The 20863-nt window shown below is 43.8% G+C and overlaps 1 protein-coding gene across 1 annotated transcript in view; it reads left to right on the top strand.

The window, feature by feature from the left end:
- LOC121270800 (mediator of RNA polymerase II transcription subunit 12-like protein) overlaps window positions 1-20863 on the top strand; it is a 604195-nt gene that overhangs the window by 489642 nt on the left and 93690 nt on the right. Inside the window, exons 30-34 of the mRNA XM_041176240.1 lie at window positions 3363-3524; window positions 5390-5501; window positions 9403-9492; window positions 14451-14560; window positions 16011-16146. Coding sequence (XP_041032174.1) covers window positions 3363-3524; window positions 5390-5501; window positions 9403-9492; window positions 14451-14560; window positions 16011-16146 — 610 coding nt within the window. The remainder of the gene's footprint in view (window positions 1-3362; window positions 3525-5389; window positions 5502-9402; window positions 9493-14450; window positions 14561-16010; window positions 16147-20863) is intronic.

The raw sequence follows: 20863 nt of genomic DNA, 5'->3' as shown, positions 1-20863 counted from the left end.
TGCCTGCTGCAGATGCATCTGTCCTTGACAGTACTGGTACGAGTGACCTCCACACAGTTGTTGTGGAGATGAAGTCCCACCGTCACATTTACGATACCCTCCGTCGTGCTGTGTGGCACTACCACTGTGCTAAATGGGATAGATTTCGAACAGATCTAGCAACTCAAGACTGGGCATCCATGAGGCGCTGTGGGCCATCAGCAGCAGCAGAATTGTATTCAAACACAATCTGTAACCTCATGGTCAGGCATATCCCCACTTTACCATTACCATCAAGCCAGGGGATCAACCCTGGTTCAATGAACAATGCAGGAGGGCATGACAGGAGCAGCACCAGGCATACTTAAAAATGAGGTGTCAACCTGGTGAAGCTATAACACAGGACTATTTGCACACCAAGCAGCGTAAGCAGCAAGTGATCGACAGAGCTAAGCAATCGCACAACCAACAGATCAGATCTAAGCTCTTCAGTCCTGCCACATCCAGTCGTGAATGGTGGTGGACAATTAAACAACTCACTGGAGGAGGCTCCATAAATACCCCCATCCTCAATGATGGGGGAGCCCAACACACCAGTGCAAAAAATAAAGTTGAAGCATTTGCTACAATCATCAGCCAGAAGCGCCGAGTGGATGAGCCATCTCGGCCTCCTCCGGAGGTCCCCAGCATCACAGATGCCAGTCTTCAGCCAATTCAATTCATTTCACGTGATATCAACAAATAGCTGAAGGTATTGGATACTGCAAAGGCTATGGGCCCTGACAATATTCTGTCAATAGTACTGAAGACTTGTGCACCAGAACATGCCACGCCCCTAGCCAAGCTGTTCCAGTACAGCTACAACACTGGCATCTACCCGGCTATATGGAAAATAGTCCAGGTATGTCCTGTACACAACAATCAGAACAAATCCAACCTGGCTAATTACTGCCCCATCAGTTTACTCTTGATCATCAGTAAAGTAACGGAAGGGGTCTTCAACAATGCTATCAAGTCGCAATAGTTCAAGATGCCCAGTTTGGGTTCTGCCAGGGCCACTCAGCTCCTGACCTCATTACAGCCTTGGTTCAAACATGGACAAAAGAGTTGAACTCGTGAGGTTAGAGTGACTGCCCTTGACATCAAGGCTACATTTGACCGAGTGTGGCATCAAGGAGCCCTAGCATTACATGTCGATGGGAATCAGGAGGAAAACTCTCCACTGGTTGGAGTCATACCTAGCACAAAGGAAGATGGTTGTGGTTATTGGAGGTCAGTCATCCCAGCTCCAGGACATCACTGCAAGAGTTCCTCAGGATAGTGTCCTCGGCCCAACCATCTTCAGCTGCTTCATCAATGACCTTCCTTCCATCATAAGGTTAGAAGTGGGAATTTTTGCTGATGATTGCACAATGCTCAGCGCCTCTTACAAATCCTCAGATGCTGAAGCAGTCCATGTCCAAATGCAGCGCAACTTGGACAATATCCAGACGTGGGCTGACAAGTGGCAAGTAACATTCGTGCCACACAAGTGCCAGGAAGCCAACGATATATTTCCAAGTCAACATGGTGAATAGCTTGGAGGGGAACTTCCAGATGATGGTGTTCCTATGCATCTGTTGCTCTTGTCCTTCGAGATGGTAGTGGTCGTGGGTTTGGAAGGTACTGCCTAAACAGCCTTGGCCAGTTCCTGTAGTGCATCTTGCAGATGGTACACACTGCTGCCACTGTGCGTCACTGGTGGAGGGAGTGAATGTTTGTGAATGGGGTGCCAATCAAGCGGGCTGCTTTGTCCTGGATAGAGTCAAACTTCTTGAGTGTTGTTGGAGCTGCACTCATCCAGGCAAGTGGGGCGTATTCCATCACACTCCTGACTTGTGCCTGTTAATGGTGGACAGGCTTTGGGGAGTCAGGAGGTGAGTTACTCATTGCAGGATTCCTAATCTGTGGCCTGCTCTTGTAGCCACAATATTTATATGTCTAGTCCAGTTCAGTTTCTGGTCAATGGTAACACCCAGGATGTTCACAGTGGGAGATTCAGCAATGGTAATGTCATTGAATGTCAAGGGACGATGGTTAGATTCTGCCTTGTAGAAGATAGTCATTGTCTGCCACTTGTGTGACGTGAATTTTACTTACCTATTGTCAACCCAAGCCATGGACATGTACTGCTTCAGTACTTGAGGAGTCGTGAATGGTGCTTAACATTGTGCAATCATCCGTGAATATCCCCACTTCTGACCTTATGATGGAAGGAAGGTCATTGACGAAGCAGCTGAAGACGTTTGGGCCTAGGACTCTACCCTGAGGGAATAACAATGAGAGCTGGCCCTTCCTGCTCTTCTCCATCATGCTGTGGGTGAGAGAGTGCGGTAAGGGATTGGCTACCTGCTCTGCTGGTGCAGGCAAGTGTTCAAACAAGTAAAAACCCTTGCACCTGTTGAGGAGCTGGGTATTCTCCAGCTGTCCAGACCAGGATTCTGCCCTCGATCAAGGCTTTGTACCGTTCATGGGACACTACTGCCACAGAGTAGCTGAATATTTTACATGGCCAGTTACAAAGTGACCCATGTGAAGCATTTTAGGATTTGTCAGCCTGATGATATAAATGCAGGTGTCAATTGCCTCGTCATTTCTGCCTGACGAGAGGCAATGAAATGCAGCCATTATTATTAATGATCTGATTAAAGTGAGTGAGCTCTGGTATAGAATTCAGTGTGCTTTTCCATTGTACAAGGGAAACCGTTGTGAACTCTCATGCAGTTTGCAAAGCAATACCAGGCACAACCATGAGGTTCGTTTACTGCTCTAATTTCACTGCCAGCTATTCCTATTTGCTACCTCTGGCTGCAATTAAGATGATGGTTTTAGAGATTTGTCATAACTGAGGCTGTTGTGTCATGACATGAAGAGGAAGTTAGATAGTTAGATATTTGTAACAAGTTGCTCAGCAATGATAAAGCGTAAAGACAGGCTAACGTTTAAATCAGTAGCCTCCTTTACATAGTCTTTACTCTAACCTGAACACTAACCTATCTTCTCTCCTTCCAGGCCTGATATGTTTCTGTTTATATTGCAGTTTTTTTCCTTCCCTTCTCAACCACCAACCCCCCCCCACCGCCCCCCCAATCTTTTATAAGAGTCTCTGACGCATAATGAACATTCCCTTCTGCATTTGGACGCTCAGTTTGCCAAAGGCTGTAATTCTGTTCTAAATGAGTTAAAATAAACTTCTTCTAAACCTATCTTTCGTGATGTTTGAATAGGTTTGCAATAAACAAGATAATAATTTGAAAGTGCTCCAATGGCCATTTGATGGGTTTTTTTTATCTGTGTGTGTGTGTGTGTGTGTTTGTGTGTGTGTTTGTGTGGCTTTCATTCAGCTGTTCAGAGAGGAAAGGAGTTTGGCTAGTGGCACCGCTGATTGCAAAACTGCCCACATCCGTTCAGGGTCGAGTGCTGAAGGCAGCTGGAGAAGAACTCGAGAAGGGTCAACACTTGGGCTCATCGTCTAAAAAGGAAAGAGACAGGCAAAAGCAGAAAAGGTAAGACAATTACTGTAAAGGACGAAACAAAAAGAACCAAGGCAAAGGTAGATGATTATTCCCATTGTAATCCAAAAAATTTATAATAAAGCTTCATATAAAACGAAACAGGCCTCTGAAAATCCTCTGCGCCGTTCCTCGATCTCATGGACCTCAAATGGGAAAGTTGAGGTACAGCCCCAAATGCTAATAGGCTAGTTTGCAACCCAATCTGCTGCTGTGCACAGTGATCTCTGTGGCCAAGAAGTGTTTTAAAAGCACAGAGGGAAATCTTCGCCCTCTCTCTAAATGGTCCCAATAGCCATCCAAATGGAAGAGAGTGAGGTAGCGGTCTGGCAAGTTTCACTTGCAGCATTGGAGAGTTGAACAGAGCTGAATAGTGCAGCAGTCTTCAGTTTCATTTGAAGGTGCTGAGGCTGCTTAAACAGGCTTAGTGACAGGTGATCGACATGTAAAGGGATTTATCGAGGGAGTTCCAGAGAATGGGCCTTGGACAGCTGTAGGCTGAAGGAACAAGAACATAGACCTTGGTGCAGTCTAGGGCAACAGAAAGATGCAGAGGTAGGCTGGGTGCAAAGGCCATGGAGGGACTTAACTTCAGGGATGCGTGTACAAAAGCAAAAAAAAAGAAAACAAGCCTTTTAAATTGCTTTTGGAAGAAACAATTTGGATGTTGCAGAGCTCCATTTGTAGGGTAGCAACACAAAGGAAATGTCTCATAGTTTTGGAACTAACACCACTTGACTTCTGCTGTTCATGTTGTAATCCACTGCCCTGAGCTATTTCTGGATATGCACTTGATTATTTGAAGTCAGGTTATTTCAGAATAAATGACTATTCTGTGCATGAGGCACTGAAGTCATTGCTATCCTAGAACATCTAACCTTCACTCCAAAACAGCTACTCAGCTGTTTCAATTTTTGAGGTTCAACAGGCTGAATTTTCCCAGTTGGGTCATGATCCTGATCAAGAAGCCACTCCAGGGGCCCTTCGAATTAGGTTCGGCACAGCCCACGGGTCAGGCCGCCAACCTCCATCGCCATGTAAACACTGCAGAGGGGCCCAGCAACAGGAGCAGCAGCGGCACCATGCAAGTGCCTCCAATAGGAGGGCAGCAGCTGCCATTGCAGCAACAGCTGAATTAGCAGAGGCCTCAGTCTCCATGAGCTGCCTGCTGCTTGTGGATCCCTCAGGATTGTGATTTACTGCGGCAAATTAATGAAAGGCCTCACATGTATTGCACCTTGGACCTCCCGTTGTGAAGCCACTTCCACTGCATTACTGGGCTCCTGCCAGAGCATGACATTGGTAAAATTCCAGTCCAACTGCACAAAAGAGGCTAAATGGCCCGACTGAGTGCCCCAGCTGCTGTTGCCAGGCAGATTGCCGTCACTGCTGGGAGCGCAACCATGGCGCAGAGCTGACCAGACCTACATTGAGCGCATTTTCCTTGCACACCCACCCACCCACCCCTCCCCACCCGCCCGCCCTACTTCTAATGTCACCTTCACAGGGTTGGGAAAATTCAGCCTATTGTCTTCCAAACCCATGCTTCATCTCGATGAGTCTTTGTGATAAATTGGAGCGTGCATTTCAGTGGCAATTGTGTTAGAGTCAGTGATAAGGCTCTCCTCTGTTTGCATTCGCATCATGCATTCACTTGGTAGTACAGAACCTGAATATTGCTCAGAAGAGAGACATGTTGCTGAAGCGTTTTGTCTTGCACTGATCAGGACAAATGCAAGAATGCCAAATTTCCAACAATCACAGCAATTTAGACATGCAAGGACTACAAAAAGCTTCAGCAATTTCAGCCGTTTTCGTATCTTGATTAATCTCAACCTGTTACTTTTTCACATCTACAGCATGTCACTGTTGAGCCAACAGCCATTCCTGTCCTTGGTCCTCACCTGCCTCAAGGGGCAGGACGAGCAGAGAGAAGGCTTGCTGACCTCCTTGCAAAATCAGATCAACCAGGTAATCGATTCTCAGAAAGTGAGCCAGCGCATGCGTAGCGTAGCACTGGGGCCGGTGCAGCTCCTGAGGACAAAATAAAAGCCAATAGTTCATGAACTCTTGCACGTTTTGACACCGGACTTCATTGAATTGAACTCTGAATCAATTTGCCAATGAAGGAACCACACTGAGCTATGTGGCTCATGAAATTCAAGCAGTTGAACCTAGCAGTGTTGCTGATGCTGCACACAAGCATTACAGCAAATTGCCTGTGAGAAGGAACACTGTTGCGAGATGAGGAGAAATTTCTTCACCCAGAGAGCGGTGAGCCTGTGGAATTCGTTACCACAGAAAGTAGTTGAGACTAAAACATTGTATGTTTTCAAGAAGGAGTTAAATATAGTTCTTGGAGCGAAAGGGATCAAAGGATATGGAGAGAAAGCGGGAGCAGGCTATTGAGTTGGATGATCAGCCATGATCATAATGAATGGCGGAGCAGGCTCGAAGGGCTGAATGGCCTACTCCTGTTTCTATGATTTGATACCCTAGATTCAATCTGGAGTTATGTTAATCAAGAGCATGATTAGCTACTCCAAAGCTATCAAATTTACTGAATGATCTTTGTCCAGTTAGTTCAGTAGGTGGAATTTGAAACACAGGAAGACCAGCCATGATCTTATTGAATGGCAGAGCAGGCTCAAGGGGTTGAATGGCCTACCCCTACTCCTAATCCTTACATTCTTATCTGATCTTGTTTCCTCTGATGAATGAAATAAACAGATTAACACACCAGCCCAGTCCAATATTCTACTTACTTGTTAACCAAAGAGCCTTAAAAAAATCATTCAAAAACTACAAAGGTTGATGAATTTTTCTATGCAACAAGTCACAGCCCCATAAAAGATTTGTTCTGAGTAAAAGCAAAATACCACAGGTGCTGGAGATCTGAAATAAAAACAGGAGGTGCTGGAAAAGCTCAGCTGGTCAGGCAGCATCTGTGGAGAGAGAAAGACAATTTGAGTTGAATATCACTCTTCTTCGGAACCATATTGGACCTGAAACGCTAACTCTGTTTCTCCCTCCACAGAATCTGCCAGACATGCTGAGTTTTTCCAGCACCTCCTGTTTTTATTTCTTTCCTGAGCATTTGTGTTTTCTTTATTCTTTTACGGGACGTGGACCTCGCTGGCTAGGCCAGCCCATTTTTATTGCCCATCTGTAATCTCCCCTGAGAAGATGGAGGTGAGCCGCCTCCTTGAACGGCTGCAGTCCATGTGTTGTAGGTACACCCAAGGATGGCTGACCAAAAGCTTGATCAAGGATCTGGATTTTGACAAGGGAAATAGAGAGGCAATGAGATTTAAAGAATGGATCTCAAGAAGTGAGATCTAGACAGCTTGAAAGCATGACCAGCGATTGCGAGAGGGAATAGGGAACGCCCGTGAACCCTGAAATGGGGGAACATAGTGTTCAGGCGAGGATCTGTTGCAGGCTGGAAGAGGCTGTGGAGACAGCGAGAGAAAGGCCATTGCGGAATGTAAATCCAACGAGAAAAATAAATAAACCTGGGGCTCTAGAGGGCTGGGAGACAATGTAGGTAAGCAAGGATGGGGATAATGGGTGAGTGGGACTTGGTGTGATAGGATTGTGGCAGCAGAATTTTAAATGATATATAATTTATTGAAGAGTGAGTATTGGGAAGCCAAGAAGGAGAGCATTGGTGAAATCAGGGTTGGAGGTATGTAGGGGTTTCAGTAGTGGGTGGACTGGAGAAGGCATTGAGGCAGATGATGTTAGACAGGTGGAAATAAATGATATTTATGATAGGATGCAGGGTCAGAAATACAGCCAAGATGCTATAATTACAAACAGTCTGGCTCAGGGTCAGGGAATGATCGGGGTGGAGGATGGAAACCAAGGCAAGTGTGTGGTTGGGGACAAAGACAATGTCTTCGGTATTCCAAGAGCCTGATTGGAAGGCATTAAGACTCATCAAAGACGAGATGTCTGACCAGGAATCTCGCTGGTCTGATGGAAAGGACCCCCAGGGGATACTGAGCATCTATATGTTGGTGCAGAATTTTAAGGCCCTGTTGCAGCAGGGGCTGGGCTGTAAAATGTAGCGAGCCGTTCAAAGCTCCATGGACTTCGGCGGGACTGGAAAATCTCGCTGGTGGGAGGGGCCGTAAAATTCCACCCTTGGTCTTGTGTGTTTGGTGCATTAGTGCCCTAGGCACAGTAAAGAAGATAGCACAATATATATAATATAAATGGAATTTAATCTTTCATGGGCTGAGCAGTTGATTGTCGTTAAACATTGTCGTGGGAAATTGTTCAATGAAACAACATGCAAAAGTTCAGACAGAATAGTGGGATGCAGACAATTCGACTTTATTGTCATGACCTTCCTCCCACTGTTAAAATCAGGGTTCATTACACAGTTTCTTATTCCTTCCCAGAACTTTTAAACTCTTTTCTGCTGTGGTCAGCGGACAAGTGGATTAGACAGTCTGTACCTTGCCAGCGATGCTCACACCCCATGAAAGATTTTTTTAAAAAAGTAACATTCATTACGAGGTGTAACAGAAAGGGCAAAGGCTGCATTGGTTCTAGTCACCATTTTACTGTAATCACCAGGGCTAAATTTGATGTCATTGAAGTAACTAAATAGAGAAAGATTTTAATACATCCTCACAAATATATCAATGGATAATCTATTTGTGCCAGCAAGAATGATGGTCGGTTGTGTAGCATCTACAGCAATAATGGTTTAACTTATACAGCACACTTAATGTAGTAAAACATCCCAAGACACTACACAGGAGCATTATAAAACAAAATTTGGTACCGAACCACATAAAATTGACATCATGCTGAAGGTACGGCCACCAATGGCGGAGTGATTAAAATCGTGAATGCTCAAAAGGCCAGAATGGCATTGGGAGCGCAGAGATGCCGGAGGGTTGCAAGGGTGGAGGAAGGAATTTTATTTCAATCTTTCATCATATTTGTTTTGGCTGTAACTGTAATCATCAATGCTCTTGCCTGTGTGATGGGTCAAGTCATGTGAAAATGATTACATCTGACTATTTCTGAGCAAAGTATCTTAACCAGGGTCAGATCCTGTAAGATTAGTAATGTCACTCAGTAAACAAGTCAAACATTGCTGAAAACAGTGTTAGCAATGAGTTTCGTGATTAACGTTACCCATTGTGCTCTGGAAAAAGTGAAATAAACAAATCAGCTGCTTTGAAGTAGGACCATGCATCCAGTTTTTGGACCGGACACTTGAATTTTGATTAAATTGTCTAGAAACGTGCAAAACAGAAACCACACAAAAAAAAATTTAATCATAACATTTTTTTTATTTTCCCCTCAATTACTGTCCCTTATAATTTCGTGACCTTAATTACTGGAAAGTTGCCAGATTGAAATGATGTAGGGTGGGAGAAGGCTCACGTGGAACATTAACACCAGCATAATCAAGTGAGCCAGTTGGGCTGCTTTTGTTCAGTAAATTCTATGTTAAACGATGGTAAACTTTATCGTTTGCACACTATATATAGAGATCAGTTTCCTGTGCGTTCGTAAAATGCAATCTAACAGTGGAAGTTTCACGCAGTTTGAACCTTGTTACTAGGTTCTCAAGTTCTTTACGTATTACAGTAGATGTAATCTTGTATTGTCAATGTTGCTGTGCCGTATCCTGGCTTTACAGAAGTATGCAAATAGTATTTTAAAGCTGCAGTTCCTCAGCCATAAAACTGGAGAGATACATTTTTTCTTTGACGTTAATAATCTGCCACAAACTATATTTGCAATTTGCTTTTAAAAACTTAATGTCGTTAGTAAGATGATGTAAGTTGAGGTGGATACTTTTTTGCCAGCTATTAAAACCCACCCTTCCATGCAATATTCCCAGATTTTGAGTAACTGGCGGGAAGAACGTTACCAGGATGACATAAAAGCCCGACAGATGATGCATGAAGCCCTGCAGCTGCGTTTGAATCTGGTGAGACAGCGGCGTGGCTCCCCTCAAAACTATTTCTTTTAAAAACAGGAAGCTCTTCCTCAAAGTTGAGGAAGCACAGGGGGCGGCATTGGTTAACCCTGTGTGCAGTTACCTTGGCCCCACCTTACATGGCATTGGTGGAATTGTGTATTCTCCCATCTCTCTTCTACCACTCTGGAGAGCGTAGCGTGTGATATTTCTGGCATCTTGAGAGATTGGAGAGAGGAGCTAATGTCAGCTTCAAGGTGAGCATCTGCCATGTCCAAGATACAAATGAATCTGAGCTGTGAGTGTCACACAGCCTTTAAGTTACCGAGCTGTAGTGGGTGAGATACCTGACTTTTCCAGCAGCCCTGTTAAGGAAATAAAGCAGAAGTGTTGACGATTTGTCAAGTTGCAAACCGTTAGGAAGTATAATGCTCTCTTAGCCCTTATAGCAAATGGGTTGGAGTATAAGAGAAAGGAAGTCTTGTTGCAATTATACGTGGCTTTGGTGAGAACACACCTTGAGTACCATGCATAGTTTTAGTGTCCACTGAGTGGGTACAATGAAGGTTCATTAGATTGTTTCCTGGGATGAAAGATTGAGTAGCTTGGGCCAATATCCTCTGCAGAAGAATGATAGGGTGATTTCATCATCTCCGGGTTGATGCTGAGGGACTCTTTCTTCCAGGTGGAGAGTCTAGAACTAGGGGTCAGAGTCCTAGGATCAAGGTTCCACCAGTTAGGATTGTGTTGGGAACTTTCTTTACTCAGAAAGTTCTTTGGAATTCTCTACCCCAGAGAACTGGGCATGCTCAGTCATTGAGTATATTCAAGATTGAGATTGACAAGATGTTTGACACAAAAGGAATTGAAGGATATGACGATAAGATGGGAGAGTGGACTTGAGACAGAAGATCAGGGAGGGTTTAAACTACCTTGGCAGGGGCTGGGATCCTGAGAGAGGTTCAGCAGGGGGAGATGCACAGCCAAAATTAGAAGAGGGAGCAAGTGAGTCTGGAAGGCATAGAAATTATAGGCCAGTTAAAGCACAAGGGTGTTTGGCAAGGTTGGATGGTATTTATTTTAATGCAAGGAGTCTGACGAATAAGGCAGATGAGTTGAGGGCGCAAATTAACACATGGAAGGATGATGTCATTGCTGTCACAGAGTTATGGTTGAGAGAGGAGCAGAATTGGCAGCTCATTATAGCAGGATATAGGGCCTTCAGGTGAGACAGGGAAGAAGGTAAAAGAGGAGGGGGTATCGCAATATTGATCAAGGAATCAATTACAGCAGTAAGGAGGGATGGCATCTTAAAAAGCTCCTCAAATGAAGCCATATGGGTAGAACTTAAAAAACAAAAAAGGAGCAATCACATTGCTGGGAGTGTACTATAGGCCCCCAAACAGTCAGAGAGAAATAGAAGAGCAGATATGTAGGCAAATTTCAGAGAAGTGTAAAAATAATAGGGCAGTAGTAGTGGGGGATTTCAACTTCCCCAACATTAACTGGGTTAGTCATATTGTGATAGGTTTAGAGGGAGCAGAATTCTTTAAATGCATCCAGGAGAGCTTTTTAAGCCAGTACGTTGAAGGTCCTACAAGAGGGAGGGCAGTCCTGGACTTAATTTTAGGGAATAAAGCCGGGCAAGTGATCGAGGTATCAGTGAGGGAACATTTTGCAGATAGTGATCATAACTCCGATAGATTCAAGGTTCTTATGGAAAAGGACAAGGATGAGCTAGAAATCAGAGTTCTATACTGGGGAAGGCCAATTTTAATAAGATCAGATATAAGTTGGCCAGAGTGGATTGGGAGCAGCTACTTTTAGGTAAATCTGCGTCAGAGCAGTGAGACTCATTCAAGAAAGAAATAGGGAGAGTACAGGGCAACAAATTCCAGTAAAGATAAAGGGTGGGACCAACAAATCCAAGGAACCCTGGATATCGAGGGATATACAGGATTGGATAAAGAGAAAAAGGGAGGCTTATGGCAGATACCGAGGGCTCAAAACAGCGGAAGCCCTGGAGGAGTATAGAATGTGTACGGGGGAACTTAAAAAGGAAATTAGGAAAGCAAAAAGAGGCAAGAAAAAACATTGGCAGGTAAAATAAAAGAAAATCCAAGTTATTTTAAAAGTACATTAAGAGTAGGATAACTAGGGAAAGAGTAGGACCCATTAAGGACCATTGTGGTAATTTGTGTGTGGAACCGGAAGATATAGGCAGGGTTCTAAATAAATACTTTGTGTCGGTGTTCACAAGTGAGAGGGATGACGTGGGTATGGAAATCAGGCAGAAGGACTGTGATATAATGAAAGAAATTGGCATAGAAATGGAGGAGGTTCGAAATGGTCTGGCACGCTTAAAAGTAGATTAATCTCCAGGTCTGGATGAAATGTATCCTAGGCTGTTGAGTGAGTCAAGGGAAGAGATAGCAGAGGCACTGGCAATAATTTTCAACACCTCTCTGGCCACAGGAGAGGTGCCAGAGGACTGGAGGACAGCCAGTGTGGTGCCATTATTCAAGAGGGGAAGAAGGGATAAACCAGCGAACTACAGGCCGGTCAGTCTAACCTCAGTGGTGGAGAAACTATTGGAAGCAATTCTGAGGAACAGAATTAATCTACACTTGGGGAGGCAGGGATTAATCAAGGACAGTCAGCATGGTTTTGTTAAGGGGAGGTCATGTCTGACCAATTTGATTGAATTTTTGAAGAGGTGACCAGGTGTGTAGATGAGGGCAATGCATTTGACGTAGTCTACTTGGACTTCAGCAAGGCTTTTGATAACGTCCCGCATGGGAAACTGATAACAAAGGTAAGAGCCCATGGGATCCATGGCAATTTGGCAAATTGGATCCAGAATTGGCTGAGTGGCAGGAAGCAGAGGGTGATGGTTGAGAGGTGATTTTGTGACTGGATGCCTGTGTCCAGTGGGGTTCCATAGGGATCGATGTTGGGTCCCTTGCTGTTTGTGGTATATATAAACGATTTACACTTGAATATAGGAGGGTTGATCAGTAAGTTCATGGATGACACGAAAATTGGTGGGATGGTAAATAGTGAGGAGGATAGCCTTAGACTACAGGAGGATATAGACAGGCTGGTCAGATGGGCTGATCAGTGGCAAATGTAATTTAATCAGGATAAGTGTGAGGTGATGCACTTGGGCAGGACAGACAAGGCGCGGGAATACACGATGAATGGTAGGACCCTAGGAAGTACCGAGGATCAGAGGACCTTGGTGTGCATGTCCACCAGTCCCTTAAGGTAGTGGGACAGGTAGATAAGGTGGTTAAGAAGGCATATAGGATACTTGCCTATATTAGCTGAGGCGTAGAATATAAGAGCAGGGAGGTTATGCTGGAATTGTATAAAACGCTAGTTAAGCCACAGCTAGAGTTTTGCGTGCAGTTCTTGAATCTGCATTATAGGAAGGATGTGATTGCACTAGAGAGAGTGCAGAGGAGATTTACCAGGATGTTGCCTGGGCTGGAGTGTTTTAGTTATGAGGAGAGACTGGATCAACTGGGGTTCTTTTCCTTGGAGCAGATGAAATTGAGGGGGGACATGATTGAAGTGTATTAAATGATGAGGGTCATAGATAGGATAGACAGGAAGGAACTTTTCCCCTTGATGGAGGGATCAATAACCAGGGTGCATAGATTTAAGGTAAGGGGCAGGAGGTTTAGAGGGGATTTGGATGTGCACTTGCGATACCATGGCATACAAGGCTATGGGCTTAGTGCTGGAAAATGGGATTAGAATAGTTAGGTACTTATTTGACCAGCGCAGACTCAATGGGCTGAAGGGCCTTTTTCTGTGCTGTGGACCTCTATGACTTTATGATCAGCCTTGATTTTATTGAATGGCAGAGCAGACTCAAGGGGCGATATGGCCTGTCCCTGTTCCTACCACGTTCCTGCTTGTGTTTTAGCTTAGAGAGAGAGACGAGCACTCTTTACAGCAAGGTGTTACCATAATTTCAAACACAAGTTTCACTGAGTTTTGACTTGATTTTTGTCATTACATTGCGGGCGTAGAGTTGAATTTTGTGAATACTTATGGAGACAGCTGCATTTCTCTGGCGGCCAATAAAAATGCTTCCAACTGTGTGGTTTCCTGGGTTTTGGCCTGTGTAAACATTGTCTGGGGTCAAGAATCAAATCCACCCTCCAACTTTCAAAAAACTCTCATTTCAGTGTTGTGGAATCTGGTGCACAATATAAACAGGGCTGAGAGCCCAAAAGTATGACTGAACCTCTGTAACATGAAGGGAGCTTTATTTAAGCATTATAAGGCTTGGTGCCCCTTGGCATCATTGGTTTATATCTTACTTTCTTTCCCAAACAATCTTCGTAAAGAAATTGGCAAACTCGTTCCCTGAAATTGGTCCCACTCAAGAGAAAGGGTTTTCTTCATGAGAGCGAGTGTTTGCTTCTTTCCCCCTTCATTACCTCTCTATTGCTGGAGTTAACAAGCTAGTGACAGTGTGCAAATAGTTTGCCAGTTGGCACTAATTCCCCAATCTCTTCCACAGGTTATAAAGATGGCTTCTGTTGGACAGGGGTTTAAAAAATGTTTTCACTGATACAGCCGGGGGAATTATCCTGAGTTTGGGGTTGTGGTCTAATGTGCAGGCAATGTCTAGCCAAGACATTGCATACAGACACTGGCTGGCAAAGATGGCAAACCATTCTATTTCGTACCATTGATCCTGGTGAATGTAGAAGAGGCAACACCTCCCCAATTCTGATATTGTTAGATGGTGAGAGAATTTCTCGACCATCTTCTGCTCATTCACGGTTTTAAAAAAAGCCCCTTACCTCAATGCATTCAAAAATTAAAATGAGGCCTTTATTGGCCTGCTCAGCTAACTCTTCGTTTGAAAAAGAATTGATATTTAATGGAATTGATTGTAAATTATATGTTTCGTTCTTGTGGGATAATTGTGTTTGGATCTACCTTTCTAGGTTGGTGGGATGTTTGACACTGTCCAGCGCAGTACCCAATGGACCACAGATTGGGCTCTACTGCTTCTTCAGATAATTACCTCAGGAACTGTTGATGTGCAGACTAACAAGTAATTATTTTTGTTAATAAAGGATAAATGTTGAACAATTTGAATAACACATGAGAATTTTACACTTTATAACAACAGTGAGATTGACTGCATAGATGATTGGAACATTTTTAAGGTCTAAAAGCTTTGCTAATTTTTGAAAATGTTCACACATTCGCTGTCGCATAACCTGAACAAGATAGAGGGCATGATGTGGTTTCTACGTGTGATGCTGCTTTTAATCAATAAGAGGTTCTGACCGACTAATACCAGTCTTTGGCTCAGGTTTTTTTTCTCTTTCAAGACCTCTTTGTTGTTCCTCTTCCCCTTTTCCCCCAATTTTTTTTAAACGATCCTCGACTCTACCTGCTTCACTTAGTTCTAAGATATTGTGTCGAGTCATAGAAATTTTCAGCACCCAAGGAAGCCTTTTAGGCCTTTGTGTGCATGCTCTACATCGAGCTTTATGACAATGCTATTTACTGTAATCCCACTTTCTTCCTCTTTACATACCAGCTTTCAACAGAATTTCTGACAACCTTCCACTTATAATGAGTGAAAACTCTGGCACAATAATTTGCCCACTGGGTCTGCCAGCCTGCACCATACAAATTAAAACAGGAATCACTGTTAAAACTATAGATTCTGTGGCCTCACTGGAGACCTCCCCATTGCGCTTTGCATGTAATGTTAGCCCCATATCCTACATCTCTTTGCTTTCTGTTTACAGGAAAGGAAGAGAAGGAGCTGCATTGATCCCTAGCATTCTGAAGCTGAACAGGCTGAGAACAGCCCAGTGACACATGCAATAGCAGAGCCATAGATTAAAAGGGAAAGAATGTCATAAATTGCCCCCAGTCAAAATTATATAATCGCTCTTTGCGTATAATCTATTTGATTCACCAACATAGCCTAATAATTAAGAGGCGCTACCACATTCACAACTTGGTTCTTCATGGAAATGACCACCTAAATTTACAGTTTAGTGATAAATCGTTGGGGTTGAATTTCAGGGAGGGTTCTCCTGATGGTCTGCCATTGCATCAGTGGAAAATCTATGTGAACCCTGGACAAACAACCGATTTGGATGGATCTTGCATTACAGCCGCAGTGGATGCTTGGGAGAACATCCTCCCGCACCAGCCCCACCCCGCCCCCCTCCCCAACCACTGCCACCTCTCAGTGACAATTAAAGCCTTTTAATTTTTGAAGCACCCAAAGTGAAACTTAGATAGAATTATAAATGTTGATTGTCCAGATAAAAGTTATCAATATTTTCTTTGATCCCGATTACATTTTATTGATGATAGCTAATAAAACTCATAAAGGAACCAAAGTATCATTCTGTCAAGAGGAATAATGCACTTTATGTTTTTTTCTTATGCTGTGAAGAATTACCAATTATTGTTGTGGGTGCAGTCCAGTTAAAATTGGGCATGGTCTGTATGACTTTTCTCTTTGGTTTTCCCAGTGAACTCTTCACCACCGTGCTAGACATGCTAGGGGTTTTAATCAATGGGACCCTGGCATCAGATCTATCCAGTGCCTCCCAAGGAGGATCCGAAGAAAACAAACGGGCCTACATGAATTTAGTGAAGAAATTAAAGGTGAGTCAAACGTGTAATTCTTAACCCAAAAAGCAAAACACCGCGGTTATTAGAAATCTGAAATCAAGAACATGAAATGCTAAAATATTCAGCAGGCCGAGCAGCAGCACTCACGCAGAGTGAACCAGAGTTAATGCTTCAGGTCAGTGATCTTTCATTAGAACTCCTGGGTTCTTGTGTAATTTTAATATTTTAAGGTGGTTTATTTCAAATACTTCCATCATCCTGGTGACTCTATAGTGCGCTACTTGATATTCAATTTTGCCGACTTTTATAATATGGTTGCCAGCCCTAACGCCCCCATCGCCCAACCCCATCCCCGTCGCCAGCTTTCCTGACCCCTTGGTGTTGTTCACAGTAAGTTGACTGATGTGCTGTTTGTAAAAGGCTGGAGCATCACACCATGGAATATAAGATGCAGTATTCTTCTGCTAAAGCCTTTAAGGTTGCAAAGTCTAACTGTGCCAGTACTCTGGTCGGTCAGGTGCTAATTTCAGTTGCTGAGGTTGGTTTGCAGCTTGGTAGGTGCTTGTAAATTTCCAATCCCCCAGGTCAGGTGGGGAGTAGCATGAAATGACTATGTTTTAATAGTTTTAAGGCTTCTAAGTGCTGCTGATGCATGGTGTGCCGTATGTATAAGGAACATTTCTAATCAATAAGGAAAGCAATCTTGGATATAGCAGTATAGCAATCTGAACTCTCTCCTCCATCCTCACCCCTTTCTTTATCCCCTTTTTTCAATATTCATTTTGTTTTTTTAATTTTTATCCACTTATTTTTATTTATATTTATTTTTATTTATATTTATTTTCATTTTTATTAATTGTTTTACCCCCACCTGTTATGCTATTTTCAATCTTTTTCCCCACCACCATCCCCTCCCCTCACCCCAGGGCCATCTGTCACTTGTTCATGTTGTTCTTTCCAGAGTGCTTACCCTTGTCCTGCTATTATCACATTCTGCTTTCTATCCTTAATGCCACCATCAGCACCTCCTTTAGCCAATACCACTACCGTTAACATCCCTTTGTCCTTTTGTTCATGACATCTTTGTCAATCTTTTCTTTACCTCCATCTATCACTGGCCTTCTATCCAGCTTCACATGCTCCATGCCCCTTAAACAGTATAACTTTCATCACATTTTTATTTCTCTTTACCTCTGAAGAAGAGTCATACAGACTCAAAACGTTAACCCTGTCTTTCTCTCCACAGATGCTGTTAGACCTGCCGAGTTTTTCTAACTTTCTCTGTTTCTGTCCCTGTTTCTGTTTTTTGTTTTTGGCAATCTTGGACTTTCTTGGCCTTACTTGGCCCACACAGTGGATACCAGTACAATTGCCTGCCGCATACTCTTTTATTTTGTGCTTCATTGGTTTGCCAATTTGCAATTTGTTTTCTGGGTGACCACAAGATTTCCTTTTAGTCTTGACTTACTGTGACTAAACCGAGTTTTAAGTTCTCTGTTTCCAACTGACTTTCCAACTGGTAGCATAAAAGCCATCTTCTCAAGCTGCAGGCCTACAGCTGTGGCTGGTGAACGAATATCAAGGCATCTTATCTCTTCAGATTTCAAATTCCACAATGCTCTTGGGCAGGAGTAGACACTGTGTGATCTGTCCCTTACATATATTCTTCTACATGCATAGTGATGCTTTGACTTTGAAGAAGGTTCAGTAAATGTGACCTGAGTGTGTTCTTATCAATAATCTGCACTTGGCGAAGTACTTGATGAGTACAGTCATTACTCGTACAGATCAGAACATGATTCATTTTGACTCCAGGCACAGACCACCATCCTGAAAGTCGCATGAGTACAATTAAGTCAGAACCCACACGGAATCAACAGTTCTGTTCAGATTTTGTGAGACATTCTTGACATTCTTGGCATGGATGTGACAGGATGCAGGTTCTAGTGACCATGACAACTGTCAGGGATTGGGTAAAAACCCATCTGGTTCCCTAATGCCCTTTCGAGAAGGAAATCTGCCATCCTTACCCAGTCTGGCCTACATGTGACTCCAGACCTACAGCAATGTGGTTCACTCTTGACAGCCCTCTGAAATAGCCTAGCAAGCTACTCATTTCAGGGGCAATTAGGGGTGGGCAACAAATGCTGGCTTTGCCAGCAACCCCTAGATACCATGAAAGAATAAAAAAACTTAACAGCATGGAAGGAATCTGCATCCCTCGTCTCTCCATTTACCTTCTAATTGCTCCAGTGCCATTACTTAATGTCTCACTACATTCTCTGCAAGCCATGAGACTGTTTGAGGTTGGTAGAAGGTATCCATAGGATGATAAGTTAAATGGGTCAAGTCCACTCTCTTACCTCTGTCACCAGTAACTGAAATATTTGTAAATACTCATTTTAAAATGGAGCTGGAATGTGTCCCGTTACAGGATGGTGCAAATGGGACTAACAAAAGAAAGGGATGAACAGCTGCTTTAGGTGTCTGCAATACTGTACAAGTCAGTGTACTTTAATCAGCCCCTTTGTAACTGATGCCTATAGTAATGGCCAGTAGAGCTATTTGCCCATTACAGGCTGTTGTCTGGGGTATACGGGGATTGTGTAAGAGATGGGGATTGTAATCTCTAATGAAAAGAAATTAAAATTAATAATATTTGATTATTCTTAAAAAGACTATTAAAGCATTGATCTCCACATCCAAGCAGGTGATTTTCTCCCAGCCTTTACTTTTGACTGACCACCATTGCCTAGGGATTACATTGTGAGGCACGAGTGCACAAATGCTTAACACTTGTGAAATATCTTCCTCTGCCATTTCAATGGAGACATTTAAAATAGAGTTGTTGACACTTCTGTTAAGAGTGTTAGAGGCAGCAACATCATACAGATGCAGTAAATATTTATGTGTTATACTTATGTATGTCTGAATTGTATAAGGATTTCACCGGGGACCTGTCAAACTATATGTGAGCACCATATGTGCCCAATTCTCATCACCAGGACAGACTGAATTGCAGAAGGCATTACAGAGAAGAGCAATGTGGGTGATCTCTTGGACAAGAGTTTATCATGGGCGTGGGGACTCCCAACATCCGGAGAAAATTGGGGTCCTGAGCCCTCACTTGCCGGCAGTGGGACTGGCTCAGCAATTTTACCAGATGCAGCCTCCTAATTGCCCGCTTTCAGGCTCACCACCCATTTAAAGATAGCTAGCAGGCTCCCAATGCTGCCGGCAGCAATCAGAGGTCCAGCTGCTCTAGAGCCTCGGCAGTCCCATTGGGAGGGGTGTGCGCTGCTGAGGCAGGTCGGAAATCGAGGGGGCACCTGAACATGAAAACAGTATTGGAAAGTATAAAGTTAAAAATCAGAGGGGTCGAGCAGGCAGGGTCCTCCAGATGGTCCACTGGGAAAGGGTGGTGTGCAGTGTTCCATGTCTGCAGCCCTTCTTTGGGCTCCAGTGGTCACAGGGTGGCTGCCTCTATAAGATCATAGGAAATAAGGACAGGAGTAGGCCAGTCAGCCCATCGAAACTGCTTCGCCATTCAATAAGATCATGGCTGAGCTGATTCTGGCCTTGATGCCAATTTCTTGGCCTGTCCTCCGTAACCCATCACTCCCTTGTCAGTCAAAAATCAGTCTAACTCAGCCTTGAATCTATTTAATGACCCAGCCTCTGCTGCTGTCTAGTGAAGAGAATTCCAAAGACTCAAGACCCTCTGAGAGAAGAAATTCCTCCTCAACTCCATCTTAAAGGTGGGGGGGGCGGGTGCGGATTCCCTTGATTTTAAACTGTGCCCCTAGTTCTAAATTGCCCCACGAGAGGAACATCTTCTCAGCACCTACCTTGTCAAGCTCCATCAGAATATTAGATGTTTCAGTAATATCACCTCTCATTCTTCTAAACTCCAATGGGTATAGGCCCAACCTGCTCAACCATTCCTCTTTACCTTCACCCCAGGAATCAGCCTAGTGAACCTTCTGAATTCCTTCTAGAGCAGGTATATCCTTCCTTATGTAAAGAGACCAAAATTGTACACGATACTCTGGTGCAGTCTCAGCAATGCCCTATTGAGTTGCACCAAGACTTCGCTACATTTATACTCGATCATCCAACTTGCAGTAAAGGCCAACATTCTATTTGCCCTCCCAATTATTTGCTGTACCTGCATGTTAATTTCTTGTGATTCATGTACAAGGGCACCCAATTTCCTTTGTACTCCAGCATTCTGCAATCGCTCTCCATTTAAATGGTAAGTAAAAAAAAATTCTACCTTCAAAGGAGTTGGGTGTCACTGTCTAGGTCAGCATATATCGCCTGTCTCTAATTGACTTTGAGAAGATTGTGGTGAGCTGCCTTCTTGGACCGCTGCTGTCCATGTGGTGTAGGTACACCCACAGAGCTATTAGGGAGGGATTTTGACCCAGCGACAGTGAAGGAACAGGGATTCAAGTCAGGATGGTGAGTGGCTTAGAGGGGAACTTATATGTGGTGGTGTTCCCATGCATTTTCTGTCCTTGTCCTTCAATGTGCAAGTTGGGAGGTGCTGTCGAAAGAGCCTTGATGAGTTGCTGCAGTACATTTCATAGATGGCACTCACTGCTATCAACGTATGTTGGTGGGTGGAGGAAGTTAATGTTGAAGGTGATGGATAGGGTACCAATCAAGCATGCTGCTTTGTTCTGGATGGTGTTGAGCTCCTTGACTGTCATTGGAGTTGTACTCCTCCAGGCAAGTGGGGAGTATG

Source organism: Carcharodon carcharias, chromosome 2 (assembly GCF_017639515.1).
Source record: "Carcharodon carcharias isolate sCarCar2 chromosome 2, sCarCar2.pri, whole genome shotgun sequence".
Classification (NCBI taxonomy): Eukaryota; Metazoa; Chordata; class Chondrichthyes; order Lamniformes; family Lamnidae; genus Carcharodon; species Carcharodon carcharias.
The sequence above is the reverse complement of the archived record's forward strand: the minus strand, read 5'-3'. Positions and strand labels throughout refer to the sequence as shown.